The sequence below is a fragment of the Mustela nigripes genome, chromosome X (genome assembly GCF_022355385.1).
Source record: "Mustela nigripes isolate SB6536 chromosome X, MUSNIG.SB6536, whole genome shotgun sequence".
In the NCBI taxonomy this organism is placed as follows: Eukaryota; Metazoa; Chordata; class Mammalia; order Carnivora; family Mustelidae; genus Mustela; species Mustela nigripes.
The window spans coordinates 68,941,382-68,957,341 of NC_081575.1; the positions used below are offsets into that span (position 1 = coordinate 68,941,382).

Sequence of the window (15,960 nt, forward strand, 5' to 3'; positions counted from 1 at the left end):
CCAGGGCCTCGAATCCAGATAGACTGTGCTAGTCTTACCACCCTAAGGAGTGTATTTTCTGCTTAAGCTACTCCTTGCTACAAGATTACACTTACTTCTTTTCTCTCTACTTATATACCATCTATCACACCTGAAGAGTGGTTGACAAACTTGTCCTTACCCATCCCAATTTAAATAAAAAGTGCACACTTTGTATTGAAAATTGTACCTCAAAGAATGCTTGGGATTTAATTCCTGCTTTGGCATGGGACATATAATAAAAGATCTTGGAACTGGGTCAAAACCTGGCTCAGTACCAATATTCTTTCTGGTGATAGTATGCACTTTGTCCACTTTGATAAGGTTTCTTATCCCCACTATCCAAATCATCTTCCTGTATTCCAAGTGTATCAGGCTTTTAAAAAAAAAGATTTTATTTATACTTGAGAGAGAGGGAGGGAGAAGCAGACTCACCACTGAGCAAAGAGCCCAACATGGGGCTCGAACCCAGGACCCTGGGATCATGACCTGAGCTGAAGGCAGATACTTAACCAACTGAGCCGCCCAGGTGCCCCTATCAGGCTTTCAAAATAGGTCTGATCTTTCAAGTCTTGCTTTTAATACCTGGCTAATGTCTTAATAACCCAGAAGAAAACAAAAAAAACAATCAGAAGCACATCTGCTCCTCATGCACCTGTACCCTAAACCTTCATCTTCCTGTGCAGTGAAGGGTGGAAGAGGAATAAGATAAGACACTATTTGACCAAGTTTTCCCAACTATATAAACTACTCCCATCCACTTCCAGCCTTGGATTCTCTTCCTGAATACTCGAGCTGAAGCTAGACCCAAACTCTGTCTGTTTTCAATACTGGCTTCTGGATTTGGTCCACTCCCATATACAAAACTCCTAAATTTCCCTCAAATTTTCTGTTCAGCTATAGCTCCTCATCCTGCATCTAAACCATGACAGAAACTTCTCATGTAAGTGATCTCTTCTTCCTGTGGTACTTATGGATTTAAAATGTTTTATATTATTTAATTTCTTCCTTTTAAATATTATCCCAAAGCCTACCATAATGTCTGTTATAGTGCTGGCCCAACAGAATTTTCTGTGACCATGGAGATGGTCCGTATCTGTGCTGTCCTATAGTAGCCATGTGTAGCTATTGGGTACTTGACACTATTGGGTTGGTGTGACAAAGGGACTGAATTTTAAATTTCATCATATCTTAGTTCACTTAAGTTTAAATAACCATTTGTGGCTAGGGGCTATTATAATGAATAGCCCAGGCTTGGAACTGTGTAAATAATTAATTAATATTTAGTTGGTAACAGGAAGATGACAAAACTTCCTTCCCCACAAAAGCTCCCATTTAGGAATTCTAGACTAACAAAGGAAATCAGGATCACACAAAATCTTACAGACTGAGTTGTCAGCAGCCATTTAAAACTACAGTGGCAAATAAAAGCGATGTGAACTTCAGCAGTAGCCAACATTTTTCAGTAACAACAAATGAGAGACAAACACACCTTTATGCCTTCTTTGGGATCCTCTCGTATATTTATTTGAGAGGCTTTCTCACGAGACGGGCATAGAAGATCCAAGATTTCTTCATTGTAAATCTGGTATTGTTAAAAATAAAGTGGTAAAAACAAGATGTTAACAGTGGTAATTTGAGGGTGGTGGGATTATAGGTGATTTTTTAAATTCTTTGTGACTTTCTGTATTAAAAAATTTTTACAACATATTATTTTCATAGTTAAGAAAAGGCCTTTAATCTCACATGTAAGTATTTGATACTTATAAGAATGAATACACATAGTCACTGTAACAAAATTGAGACTGCTCTCTCAAGACAGTTTCTTGGGAATAGCAGACACAGTGAAAAGTTATACAAATGCCCAAATTCAGTTCTTTGACAATACCATAACATCATCACCTTCCCTGATTTGGCTACAATGTTTAAGTAATGGGTCTTTAGGGGACAATGGAAATGGGAAGCACTGGAGAAGTGGCAACCAATATTTCAACAACCAGAACTTTCAGCATTTACAACAGTGTGTAGTACATAGCAAGCACCACATTTGTTTGGTATTATTGTTGTTGCTGCAATTTAACATACCAGGTTCTTCAGTAATTTTTACATTTGATTACCTGACCATAACTGGGTTAATCAAGAGATTCAAGAAGGCTAAATCTGAATGATGTTTAACTCCCAGTCTTCCAACTCTACACCTCCAATACCCATTAACGTATTAAGATTCAACTCCAGGATGAAGTATTCACATACAATATATAACTTCATGCTTATATTATGTAAGCTTAATCAATGCTTGTCAAAGATATCACTGCTATGGAACCAACTAGCTAGTTTCCCCAAAACCATAAATTTCCTGAACACGTGTTCGAGGTCATGAAGTTAGATATAACTGGCCAATCCAGTTGTATAGTGATATTCACTAGAATGAAAACCCCACAAGGGTAGGGATTTTTATGTTTTGTTCACGGATAGATCCCAAGTACCTAGAACAGGCCCTGTAACACAGTAGGTATTCAGTAACATCTGTTGAACAAACACATTCTATCCCACAGCTCAATACTTCACCCATTTTCTCTAACCTTCTTCCTGAAGTAGAAGCATTATCACTTAGGCCTCAAAAGAGCTAAGGGGAATAAAATATTTTTCTGCAGACTCTACAGGGAATCAGCAGCAGAGGCCAAATTGGAATTAAAAAACTCCTATCATCTTTTTATGCGGCAATGCCAACTCCTCTAACAATCAGATTAAACAGACTATTCTGACAAAAAAAGAACTGGGCGGGAGCCAGCTCCAACTGAGCCAGTAAATTTTCTCTATCAATTTATTAAAATGTACTTTACTAAAAATGCAATTTACTAATTTGAGTCTGCCAGGAAAAAACTTGATTTGGATTTATTTTTTTCTACCCGAAGAAACATTTGAATTCAGTATAATTAAAGATAAATCATTTACCTCCAAGTACGACACTTTCAGAGTAAATTCGATGTCACTCTTTTTATCAATTTCTTTGAAGAGCAACTGTATTACCCTTGGGATGACCCCAACTGTTGGTTCATTCTCTTGCTCTGCAGTATATGCACCTCCCATTGAATAGGTTTTTCCAGAGCCAGTCTGCCCGTAGGCCAGGACGGTTGCATTGTATCCTGGCAAAATAGAAGTCACAAGCATAGTAGTGCTCATATTTTCATCCAATCAACAAAATACCCTTTCCTTCAGCAATTACTTGCAACAAATTGAGACTGCTCCCTTGAGACAGGGGTCTCTTCGGAATAGCAGACACAGAGAAAACTCACACAAGTGCCAGGATTTTGCATTACTCCAAACCAGCAAAGGAGAAAAATACCAGCCCCAGAATGTGTGCCCCTCTTCATTGCCCTTAAAAGCTAAGAAGTCAAAAGGTATGACTGAAATAATGAAAGTGGCCGACTCACTGCCAAGAAGCCATTCAGAGCTTTCCAATTCTACTTTTAGCCATGTTAAATTATGGGAACTAAATGCAAGTCTTAGAAGGCTCATAAATATAGGGAATTCCAATGTATGTGTTTTTGATGACCAGTCTTCATCTGAAAAGTCACCAAAGTTGATTTTTATAATCAATGAAAGCATCCACTCCTTATCTAAACTCTCAGACTGCACCTGGACCATATATATCAGCCTCCTTGGCCTTTTTTCACCCTTTTTAAAAGAACTTGTTTGTCTAAATGAAGACCTTCCTTGATATTCTGAAAGATCATAAGATGTTCCATTAAGATTTTCACTGTAATAAATAGATAGTATTACCTGGCATGACTATGGGACAAACGAATAACATTCTACAATGTTCTACAATACCACAGATATGTATATATAGTAATAACTGGGGAAACCAAGTTGCAGTACTTTTCCCAAAATATTCAGGGCTCTCTGGTATTGGGAATTCAGAGTACAGGAGGATGATGTTGAGCTGACTGAAAAATATTTGCTTCGTATTTGCAACTGAGAGCAATGTTAACCAAACATATATATTGGCATCACTATCTACTTTATATTGCCTCTAAAGACTATAATTTAATTCTCATAGATTCCCAAGTTAAGATAAAAGTATAGAACTATAGTGCTCTTACTGAGCTGTGAAGCAAGATTCTGAGGAAGCTGACCAGATAATGAAGGGTCTGGAAACCATACTGTTTCCAGAACAGCTAAAGGAAAGAGGAGTGGTTTATTGGAAGAAATGGGCAGAATCACATAATTGTCTTCTTTTTAAAAATTTTTTTAATTTTTAATTTTTTTAAAAGATTTTATTTATTTATTTGATAGACAGGGATCACAAGTAGGCAGAGAGGCAGGCAGAGAGAGAGAGAGGAGGAAGCAGGCTCCCAGCTGAGCAGAGAGTCCGACGTGGGGCTCGATCCCAGCACCCTGGGATCATGTCCTGAGCTGAAGAAGGCAGAGGATTAACCCACTGAGCCACCCAGGCGCCCCTAATTTTTAATTTTTTAATAAACATATAATGTATTATTAGCCCCAGAGGTACAGGTCTGTGAATCTCCAGGTTTATACACTTCACAGCACTCACCATAGCACATACCCTCCCCAATGTCCATAACCCCACCACCCTCTCCCTACCTCCCTGCAACCCTCAGTTTGTTTGTGCGATTAAGAGTCTCTTATGGTTTGTCTCCCTCCCAATCACATCTTGTTCCATTTATTCTTTTCCTACCCCCAAAACCCCCCAAGTTGCATCTCCACTTCCTCATATCAGGGAGATCATATGATAGCTGTCTTTCTCCGATTGACTTATTTCACATAATTGTCTTCTAAATGCGTAAATAGGAAAAAGATGAACTTTATGGTGGAGAAGCCTGGCAGATAACACCATAATCGAATAATCAAAATGAACATCAGCAGTAATGAAACGAATCATCAAGTGCTACCCATCAGGATTCAATGGGAAGAACACAGCACCACTTCTGTGATATTCCTGCTACAGATATACAACCTGAATTCAGTCATAAATAAACAGCAAACAGACCAAAAATGGTAAACAGCTTACAAAACAACTGGTGATCTTCAAGAATCAGGATCACAAAATTAGAAAAAAAAAATAGAGAGAGACTGAAAAAACTTTAGAATGAAAGAGACTAGATAGAGACAATACAACTAAATACAAGTGCTTTTGAACGAGATCCTTTTACTCTAAAGGACATTATTGGGACAACTGATGAAACCTGAATCCTGAATGAAGTCTGAGGACTAGATGGTAGTAATGCAGCAATGCTAATTTCATCATTTTGATGCTTACATTGTAGTTATGTAGGAGGAAGCCCTTGATTGTAGCAAATATACACTGAGGTATTTAGGGGGCATCAGGTCAACACTTCATCTCAAGTGATTCAGGAAAAAAAGTTCTTTATGCTGTTCTTGCAACATTTCTCTAAGTTTGACTTTATTGCTTTAATATTTTAAAAATGTGAAGCGAAGTGTTCAGTGTCCTCTGAGCCACAACATCATTTTAAAAAGTGGAAAAAATATGTGAATTTGCCTAGAGGGATGAACTAATATCATGGGCTGAAATTATAGGGAAGCAAATTTCATCTCAATATAATCTAGCGCAATTGGAGTTGTCCAAAATCCAAACAACGGGACCACCTTGTGAGTCAGTGAGTTCTGTATCAGAAATAAAATTTAAATGGACACTGGAAGTTCACTTAGAGAAATTTCTGGAAAGCATTTTTCTTTGGATACAAAGTAAGACTACATGATGTACAAATGTGTCTTTCATCTTTAAGGGACTGGTGTGAAGTGGCTTAACTTCTTTTACATAGACCTCTGCTTTGAATCCTGAATAACCTCTGTACTGAAATAATAGTAATTAAACACCCCTCGGGCACTGCTCCCTTCTTTAGAATCCTGCTTTCATGCTGTGGTCTTCAACAACACTAAAGTCTTAGCTTCTTCAATAAAGATTATTAACTGATCAGAGGACTCAGACACTTTAGGAAACAGCCTTCTTCACCTAAAAGAATTCCATTCATCATGCAAGATCTCTCTCAAAGATTGCCTGTGCTGTTACATTCACCCCTAATCTCCCACACAGAGTTAGTGCCATTCTTTTGGTTTTCATAACACTTTGAAAGCAGTGCTACTTCTACTGCAGCACTGATTCTATTGTGTATTTTTAACTCTTAAAATATTTTTTCTTAAAGGTAAGTGCAAAAAGGTTAAAATGTTTTATGTATTTAAAATTACGTATGTAGTCATCTACTTCCACTCCTACTCTTCCAGGGCCTGAAAGCTATATAATTTTTCTCTGAATCCTCAACAGGCTTCAGAGTACCTGGGCCTTAAGTAGGTTGGCAAATGATCATCTTCAGCACCCATGAAAGGGCTTAGAATCTAATGAAGTTCCAGGACAAACAAAAATATATATACAAGTCAAAGAGGGGCAGAAACACAGAAAGCAAATACAGTAGAAAACTAGCACCAAGGCTACAGACATTCACAAATGATACTGAGTTGGTTCCTAGGCTGTGGGCTTTTTGAAGGCAGGACTCACGCTTCATCCATTCCTCTATTTGCAGCACCCATGTACCACGGCTGACACCAAACATACGCTCGAGAACCGGTGGAAGAATCAAATAGCCTCACCTTTAAATATGCCTTTTATGAGTGGAGCTACTGCTGTATTGAAGACTTCTTCCTGTTCCGTAGACGGGTCAAACACAAAATCGTAGGTAAAGGATTTGTCAGTACCAACCACCACCTAGAGAAGGCAAGGGACACGGAGTAAGAAAAATGCAAGGCGAGACCACGCCCCTACTGCCATTTGACCCCAGCTGTTCAGAGGCAGGCCCAGGACTCTTCCTACGCACCTGAGGTTCCCCGGGTACGAAAGAAAGGCACATCTGGCAGCCCTCACTAATCTCTTTGGGGACCAGAGGGCGACATCGCAGTGCCACTCTTACAGGAATTCCCTTCACCTCTTCCTTCATGATCCTACCGCAGCACCGTCTCTGCGCAGGGGGGAAAAGAAAAGATACTTGCTGATGAATCTTTGGTAGGTCGGGAGGGGTGGGAGTTCCCGCCCGCCTTGAAGGGTGGGATGCGTTACGGAACTCGGCAGTATAGGTGGCAGCCTCCCCGTCCCCAGCGGGATCGCTGCCTGCGGAGAGTCACTGACCCTCAGACTTGGCCACGACCGGACAGCCCGTCAGCCCCACGCTCTGAAGAGAGAGAAGTGAAGTCTGAAATGAAAAGGAAAGCCCCCAGCGGAGATGTCGACAAAGAACCTAAGCCCCAGCGTACCAGGAAAGGCAGATCCTGAGCGAAGGTGTGCCCCCTTAACTCACCAAACTAAACGTCCCTTTCCCGGTCTCCCGCCGCCCTGTCCCGACCTGAGCTTTAACCGCCAAGTTTCAAATCAGTCCCTGAGGCGCCAGCCAATCGGAGCGCAGACAGATTGCGGGACAAGCACGCACGTCGGCGCGCGCAGGAAGACGCGTTGGGAAGGGGAGGACCTGCGCGCCGCACCCTGAACCCGCCCCTTCCGACCCACCGGAGCATCCGCTTCCGGTTTCTACACTGGATCGGCGGTGAGTGGCTTTTGAGGTTCCTGAGGCCTGCGGGTAGGTGAGGTGGTCTGGCGTGTACTGCGGCTTATGCGCGGGACTCCAGCGGAATGCGGGGCGGGGACCTGGAGGATGGCTGGCGGTGGAGGAGGGGTCGTTTTTGGTGATCCCCACCATTACTGATCACGACTACGGGATGTGGGGCGGTGCCGAGTCCCTATGGATATTGGAGGCAGCCCTCCTTTGGACTTCGAAATTAGACGTTCCTGATTTCCCCTTCTCTGGAATGAATACGGTAACATCTTTTTTTTCAGGACTGTTGTGAGAAAGGAGACCATCTCTATGGAGTAACTAACAAGTTGTTTGGCATCCAGATGTTCAGCAAAGTTCATTGTTTTCTTCCGACTTTTTTCTTCTTTCTCTCTCTCAGTCTCTGTCACCAGGAAGTGGGCTGAGCCCATAGTCTGACACCCTTGGGGTGGAGTGGAGTTGTTTTTTGAAACTTGCTGGACTGCTGACCCTAGTGAACCGTTGTTTTTTTTTTTTTTTTTTTGTCAGCTTTGATTCACCCTTCCTTCCATTCCAGGGCCTTGCTGGAGATGGACAGCCGAATTCCTTACGATGACTACCCCGTGGTTTTCCTGCCTGCCTATGAGAATCCCCCAGCATGGATTCCGCCTCATGAGGTGGGAATGGTTGAGGAGGGAATTCATCCCTGTGGGCATGAGATGGTTTATGAAAGGAAAAATGGCAGGGTTAGAAATCTCAGTAGACGGTGAATTCTAGCCTTTGTTATAGCCAGGGGACCCAGAAGTTGGATTCTGAACAACTGAGCCCATTGGGAGCTTCTAATGGTATCCTCCTGCTAGAGTACATTCACACCAGAGAATTCTGGAATTTCAGAGCCCTAGTTTCTATTCTCTCAAGACACAGAGGTGGGGGAGCTCCTGGGCTGCTAACATTTCCCCCTGCCATCCACCTCCCCATTTGGGCAGTGTTAGTTGTTCCGCTTACAACTAAGTTCATGGCCGCACCTTTTCCTGACTTCAAGGTGATACATTTTTAGTCCAGGTGAAGATGTGTATAAAATCTAAGGCTGATTTCTGGGGTTGCTGTGTCTTGCAGAGGGTGTATCACCCAGACTACAACAATGAGTTGACCCAGTTTCTGCCCCGAATTGTCACACTGAAGAAGCCCCCTGGAGCTCAGGTGAGCCTATGGAACAATTGTGTCTTTTTTTTTTTTTTTAGATTTTATTTATTTATTTGAGAGAGAGAGAGAGAGAGAGTGTGCATGCACGCACAGGTTGGGGGAGTGCAGAGGGAGAGGGAGAAACAGACTCCTTGCTGAGGACCCTGAGATCATGACCTGAGCCAAAGGCAAGATGCTTAACTGACTGAGTCACCCAGGTGCTCTGGAACAATTGTGTCTTAATCCAGGCTAGCTTTGTCTGTACCAGGCCCAGAAGTTGACAGTGGTTGAGGGAATTGATGGGAAAGCAGGTAGGAAGGTAAGGAAACTTTAATGGGCAGAAAATCTGAGATACCACTTCCATAATTTCTGACTCCTCTCTGAGGAACATGTAAGCCAGGCTGGCATACAGTGATGCTATTAGATGTTCTTGTGTGCATGACCTATATTGATCTGTGCTCTTTTCTTACAGTTGGGATTTAATATCCGAGGAGGAAAGGCCTCCCAGCTAGGAATCTTTATCTCCAAGGTATGTGGGCCTGGTAGGCAATATGGATTGCTCATTCCCTTTGTTAAATTACCAGATTGCAGAACCCTAGTGTCCAAAGGCCTGGGAGGAGAATGATAGAGTAGACCTACAGAAGAGGCATCATGGGGACACCCTTTCCCATGTAAAACTTCTCCCCTCGCAAACCATCTGTTTCCTTACATTTCTCACACACATGCACGCTAGCACCTTACATTTGAATAGCACTTAATTTCACTTACAGCCTTTGAAATTCTCTCAACCTCAATCTCATGTATTCTCTCCTTGCCAACAGGTTATTCCCGACTCAGATGCACATCGGGCAGGACTTCAGGAAGGGGACCAAGTCCTAGCTGTGAATGATGTGGATTTCCAAGACATTGAACACAGCAAGGTGAGCACAGCATCTGGGCTTTGGTGAAGTGAGAAGTCATCCCTGGTGTAGGAAAGGTTGGACAGGATTAGCCTAGTCTCTAACTTGATAAGAAGGAGTCTCCAGTAAGGAAGTCCATTAGGAAGAGCAGCCAGTAGTGACCTGGAAGGTTGGAGTAGCAAATGATTTTTCTCTTGTTATGATACTGTTCTGGATCGTATCTTCATTTGTACAAGCTGCTGTGTTTCTTCCAGGCCGTTGAGATCCTAAAGACAGCCCGTGAGATCAGCATGCGTGTCCGCTTCTTTCCCTACAGTAAGTGCCACTCACTTTTTTGTTTACCTGGGAGGGCCCTGGGTAGGAACTCTTTAAATATGGATTACTAAAGCCCCCACTGCCACGAAGCTGGGGATGGGGAACTGGGAATGCAGGCCTGAAAGTAACCCGTTCTTGTCTTCCTTTTCTTTTCTCCTTTTCCCCAGATTATCATCGTCAGAAAGAGAGGACTGTACACTAGAGAGTTGCAGCCCATAGTGCTCCACATGGAATGTTCTAGGACAAGCTGGTTAGGCCTCAGGGAAGCCTCTTCGGAAACTCTACTCTCAGCCCCACCCTGGCAGAGTGGAGTGGGGAGGCTGGGGACACAGTGAGGCCCCACCACCAAGCCATCTAGCCAACTGCATTACCCAGACTCTTCTGTACTTCTTGTTCCCTCATTCTGTAGGTGGGCTTCATTCCCTGAAATGGGAAGAATGGAGATCTCTAGATATAGCCTGTGGAGAGCCCAGCTAGAAAAGGCAACTGACATTTATTGGGGACCACGTGCTAGACAACTGCACATGTCACACCGTGTTCACTAGAGACTAGAAATCAATAGAAGAAAGAATCTTGAGGCAACTGATGTTTATTGACTACCGTGTGCTAACCAACTACACATTTGCCCTCTCATTTTCATCAGAGTCTAGAAATCAGTAGCAAAAAGAATCCTGGGGGCCTTCCATCTCATCCCATTGTTGTACTACCTGTCTCAGACCCTCCTCTCATCCCATTGTTGTACTACCTGTCTCAGACCCTCCAGAGACTTCCTGGGATTGTTTTTCCCATCTCTGTTCTCCTATCCTCTTCTCTCCCCTGCCCTCCCGCCCTCCAAAATAAAAGGCAATGCTGAGGAAATGTCGGTGTGACTTTTGGATGATACTGACTGGGTTTTAAATGCTGTTGAGGCAAAAATAAAAGCTCTTCCAAGGAGAGAAGCCAGTGGGAAGTACGAGCACAACTGTATCTGGCCAGTCCATCAGGAAGGTGCAGGAACCTTCCCTTCAGTGTAACTGAGGAATGGTATAGGGTGAGGTGAGTACTGGAAGAAACAGTGCCCCTTCCCTCATGAACTTTGGGCTTTTCTTTGCAGGGATGTGATATTAAGGTAGTTGTCGTCTTCCCCAGGATCTTTGATCTGGGACACAAATGAAGGGAGAGGCTTAGAGGCATTCCTTTCAGGGACAGCAGTAGGAACTAATTTCCAACTTGTAGGCTGAGTGATACTATTGACTTCCCTCCTTTTCTCCACTCTAACACCATCTTCATTACCAGTTCATTGTTAGCGAATCCAGACCACACTTTATGCCATTTCCATTGGCATCTTTAAAATACCCATTCAGAACAGAAAGGTTTCTAATGAGGTATGGGGTGAAGTCCCCCCCCCCCATGATGAAAGTCCCCAGTTTGCCGTGAAAGAATCCTAGGAAGCTTAAATGTGTATTTCCACGCCCTGGCCCCGGAGAGTGATTCTGTTGTTCTGGGGTGGAACCTGGGAATCTGAATTTTTTAAAAAGTCTTCAAATGTGGGAAACTGTTCTAAACAGTATATGGCTATGAGTAGGTTCTGGCTGTCTCTATACATCCCATCTCAGCTTTACTATGCGCTACTGGCAGGTAGCAATGCCCTTGGGAGTGGAGTTGGAGGCAGTCTCACATTCCTTGGGAAATTAGGCTCCTGCTCCTGCTTGCTGTGCTGCCCCCCAGTAGCCATCTGAAAAACTGGAGGCTGAGACTTGCCCAAAGGCCTGTTGGCTGAGTGGGCTGAATGTCGAGGTCACGTACTCTGCCTGCAGTTTACAGGTTTAAAAACAACTCCTCTAAGAACTGTGGTAGACATGGTAAAAAGTCCCAGCTAGGTGCCATGGGCCTGAGAGGCAAAAAGCCTGTGCTAAATTTGTTCTCCCTTGGAGATACCTGGAATGGGCAGGATGCAAATGCATTGTAACGGTACAGGCATAGCATGGAGAAGACGAACAATAACAGGCTGAGGCCCAGGGACCAGTGGTTTATCGGGTGTAGATAAGAAACCACAGGGAATGAACTCTAACTGTCTTTGAGGTATCCCAGCTGCCATAGGCCGGCATCCCCTAGAGATGACTTTTAGCAGTCAAGAGAAGGTAAGGTGGGATGCCTGGGCCCTGCAAGAACATTCCACCCCCCATAGCTGCGAGATGAAGTTGAGAAAAAACAATAGCATTTTCGGGGGTTATGTTTTTAAAAAATTTTAAGTTTTCATTCATTTGACAGACGCAGTGAGAGAGGGAACACAAGCAGGGGGAGTGGGAGAGGAAGAAGGCTTCCTGCTGAGCAGGGAACCCAATGTAGGGCTTGATCCCAGGACCCTGGAATCATGACCTGAACTGAAGGCAGACACTTAACAACCCAGGTGCCCCTAAAAATGTTTAAGTACGCTCCACACCCATCATGGGGCTGGAACTCAGTGACCCTGATGTTAAGAGCCACATGGTCCACTGACTGAGCCAGCCAGGTGCCCCTTGGGGGTTCTATCTTAACTCCTAAGCTCAGGAATTGTATGAAAGCTTGGTAAGTACCCAAATATGTATGTATTTATTTTTAAATATTTATTTATTTGAAAGTGAGAGAACACAGGGAGGAGGAGTAGAGGCCAAGGGAAAGGCAGGAATGCCACCCCCCACACATGCACACACTGAGCAGAGACCCTGATGTGGGGCTCGATCCCAGGACCCCAGGACCATGACCCAAGTGGAAGGCTGTGACACTTCACCGACTGAGCCGCCCAGGCGCCCCCAGTAGCCAAGAATTTAAATCTTAAATCTGAGGGTGGGGGAGATGGATTATTGGGAAGCCCAAATGCAACAAAGTCATCAGATTAGACAGAGTCAATGTCTTTTGATGCCTGGCTCTATGAAAGACTCCAGTTGAATTTACACCACTGTAGTGTGTATTAAGGTAAGAGGGATGTAGCTGGGGTTAAATCTCAGCTACCAGGGGGGCAGCTTCTAGGAAACTGAAGAATTCTGATCTTATCTCTTGCCCAAAGGAAGATCAGGGAGCTGTTGTTGGCTGAGCTTAGTCCCATTTTACCAAATATAGCAGTCAACCCTGGCCATCAAATCAGCAAAGGAAGTCTGCCTTCTCTACATTACACTCCCTAGCCCAGCAAAGCTGTGAGAAAAGAGAACTCTTCAGTGGAAATGAATTCTGGATGGCAGAGTGGAAGCCATGTGCTGGAATAACTCTATGTGTGTGCATATGTGTGTGTGTGTGCGCACGCACACACGCATGCGCTTATGTGCGCATGTGTGCACTTGTGCAAAAGGCCAGGTTCAGAGATTCTGGGCCTTTGTGCTGCATGATGGGGAAATGAAGCTTGTACCCACCCTAAGATAGGACAAGCCAAGGTTATCCAAAAGAATAAGCAGTGAGAGGTAGTTAGAGACAAGAGTACAACAAGTACAAAGAGAAATGGGCATTACATATTTCACATTCTAACCCATTTGGGCACTGGTTTCAAACATCACACTGAGGTCTCTGGGTATTTCTTCCCTGTCATCTGCAGAGACTTGTTTGGACAAGTGAGAAATGATACAAGGCACCAGATAGTGGTAAATGGTAACTCAAAGTGAATAGGGACGGATCCTTCTGAAGTCTAATGATGCCTCCCCAGGATATGAACCATAGAAGCCTTGAACCCATCACCTTTCTGTTCCCTGAAACTGGTAAACTTCTCCCATGTAAACACAGCACAGTAGATCCTCGCCATTGCAATTGAACTCTAGGTGTGCCAGAAGTCGTAGTTCTTCCTTACCTATTGTTGTTCAGATCAGTGTTGTTACCCACTTACGCGATGATGATATCATCACCTCTTTCTGCTCCTACATCTATCCACTTAACGTGTCTCCTTGAAAACGATGTCTGTGAGAGAATGTGTTGCGGAGAGTTGAAACACTTAGTAGAGATTTAGAGAGAATAATGTACCTGTCCTTCCTCTCTGCTAGTCTTACCAACTTCCCTATTGTTTTCCTCAATCCCCTTTTCAAATAAAACATGGCTTAACACACACTTGTGGTGTCCTAGACCAGCCACTATAGTAGTTGAATCATGTATACCTAGAAATTTAGGCTGCAAAAGCACTCCCAGCTAGCTGTGTCCCATAGCTGCAGCTGAACCTGCATAAGCAAATGTTGAGAGGGATGCATAGGTGGCTTGGTCGGTTAAGCGGCTGCCTTCGACTCAGGTCATGATCCCTGGGTCACGGAATCGAGACCTGCATTGGGCTCCTTGCTCGTCATGGAGCCTGCTTCTCCCAATGTCTACTGCTCCCCCTACTTGTGCTCTCTCTGACAAGTAAATAAAAACTTTAAAAAAAATGCTCAGAAGGGAAAGAAACGTACCTTTTAAAGGTTAAAACTTAAAAGGCAAACCAAAAAGAATCAAGGAAACCGTGTCCTTGAAAAGTGGCTGCTACGGCCACAAACCAAGTGGCCTACCATCCTAGGACAGATCCAATCACAATATACTGTCTTGATTAAAGAAGACCCCATGGAGCAGCCGACTTAAGGATTCAAAGCCTCTTGGACTCTGTGTTACAGGGGGAGACTGGACGGAGGCAGAGAAAACGAGAAGCAAAGCAGGGTTTGGTCATTTGGGGAGGTTCTATATTTTTTCCCCCTGATTTATCCACAGATAATCCAAGACAGAGCTGCCCAACCATTAATGAATAGGCATAAGGGGCCAAGGTATAGAGTTAGTGATATGAGAGTGAACACTCAGTATCTGGTCCTCCCAAGCACATGATCTTAGGAAGTCCAGTCCAATGACTGCCTGCAACCCAGGGTTGGGTACTCTGCACCCCTCCTCTCCTTCCAATACCAGGCAGTCTTAGAACCAGAAGTGGGGAATGGCCCTTGAGAAGGTTGTCCTGGTTCAACTTCTCAATGCTTACAATAGATAACTTTGAGACGAATCCCTAGGGGGGTTGGCTGAGGAGGGGACAAAATGTTCTGTGTGATGTCTTGCTGGTGGGCTCACCGGGCAGGCACAGTTGAAGGTGTAGTACAGGAAGCCGGTGAGGAGTGGTATCTTCCCCACTGTGAGGTGGCTAAGTGGGCCAACCATCACCCGCAGTGAGGAGGAGGAAATTGATCCCGCCCCTGACACTCTTCCATCCCAGTCACACCTCCCGATCTTCAAAGCCCCACCCAGATACCCCCCTTCTCCTTGCTCTGCTCCCCCAGGCACATGAGTTTGGGCTTGTGCAGGGGTCGGCTCAGTGGTTTCCAGAAGCCTCTGGTTTGCCGTGGGCCCTGCGTGCGAGGCTGTACATGGCGGCAGGTGGATGGTGTGCTCTCTGTCCTTCTGCTCATCACCTTGCACATGGACTCGGGGGTTGGGGGCACGGCCACGCCCCCTCAGGCCCTGCCTGGAGCTGTGGATGATCCGAGAGAGATCGCTGCAGTGACGTTAAGGGGAAAGGGGGGGCTGCGGAGGTAGGGTGGGGGGGGATAGCCAGGGTCCAGAGGGCAAGTTGAAGGATCCACAGAGGGCAGGTGGCTTAGCCAGAGGGAAGTCGGGGCTTGCTTGGGGGAAAAGCACATGCTTCGGAGTCATCACTGCCAGGGGTAGAGGGTGCTGTTATCTGTAATGCCATCACCCTCCCGGAGAAGGAAATACCAAAGAGATTGCCAGGCGCGTCTTGGACAAGTTGATTTATTAGAGCGTTACAGTGGTGCTCCTGCCCAGAGGCACCAGAGCGAGGTGTTCAGCTTCCCTCATCCCCCTCCACCACCACAGCCTCCTGGCTCTCCTCCCTGCGGTTCTCCTGCCGAGTGAACTCCTGGATGACTATGTCCTCAGAGCTTGCAAAGCAGCAGAGGGGAACGCAGGGTTAGGAACAACTCTCTGGGCATCATCCACGTTCCCTCCCTTCCTGTGATTCCAGAACAGTGATCTCTTCTCCGCTTCCAACTCAGATCTGAAGCCCTCTCTGGGTAGCGACCCCC

General features: G+C 44.7%; 3 protein-coding genes across 10 annotated transcripts in view; 1 reads left to right on the forward strand and 2 right to left on the reverse strand.

Annotated features, from left to right (window-relative positions):
* Positions 1–7,487, reverse strand: part of KIF4A (kinesin family member 4A) — a 120,507-nt gene extending 113,020 nt beyond the window's left edge. Inside the window, exons 1-5 of one of the 6 annotated variants that reach the window (XM_059384690.1) lie at positions 7,350–7,487; positions 6,873–7,013; positions 6,649–6,763; positions 2,974–3,164; positions 1,511–1,603 (exon numbers count right to left, since the gene is read on the reverse strand). In XM_059384690.1, the coding sequence (XP_059240673.1) occupies positions 1,511–1,603; positions 2,974–3,164; positions 6,649–6,763; positions 6,873–6,992 (519 nt within the window). In that variant the 5' untranslated portion in view covers positions 6,993–7,013; positions 7,350–7,487. The other 5 variants (XM_059384686.1, XM_059384688.1, XM_059384687.1 and 2 more) reach the window with 5 other exon arrangements.
* Positions 7,488–7,492: 5 nt separating this feature from the next.
* PDZD11 (PDZ domain containing 11) lies at positions 7,493–10,825 on the forward strand. 3 transcript variants are annotated; one of them, XM_059384695.1, is made up of 7 exons: positions 7,493–7,592; positions 8,155–8,254; positions 8,694–8,777; positions 9,232–9,288; positions 9,581–9,679; positions 9,913–9,973; positions 10,141–10,825. In XM_059384695.1, the coding sequence occupies exons 2-7, from the start codon at positions 8,168–8,170 to the stop codon at positions 10,173–10,175; spliced, it is 423 nt and encodes a 140-aa protein (XP_059240678.1). In that variant the 5' UTR covers positions 7,493–7,592; positions 8,155–8,167; the 3' UTR covers positions 10,176–10,825. The 3 variants fall into 3 exon arrangements, with proteins under 3 accessions (XP_059240678.1, XP_059240675.1, XP_059240677.1); XM_059384692.1 differs by having other exon boundaries at positions 7,540–7,625; XM_059384694.1 differs by lacking the exon at positions 7,493–7,592 and adding an exon at positions 7,655–7,863.
* A 2,973-nt stretch (positions 10,826–13,798) lies between these two features.
* Positions 13,799–15,960, reverse strand: part of ARR3 (arrestin 3) — a 12,474-nt gene continuing 10,312 nt past the window's right edge. Inside the window, exon 6 of the mRNA XM_059385235.1 lies at positions 13,799–13,873. Within this exon, the coding sequence (XP_059241218.1) occupies positions 13,799–13,873 (75 nt within the window). The remainder of the gene's footprint in view (positions 13,874–15,960) is intronic.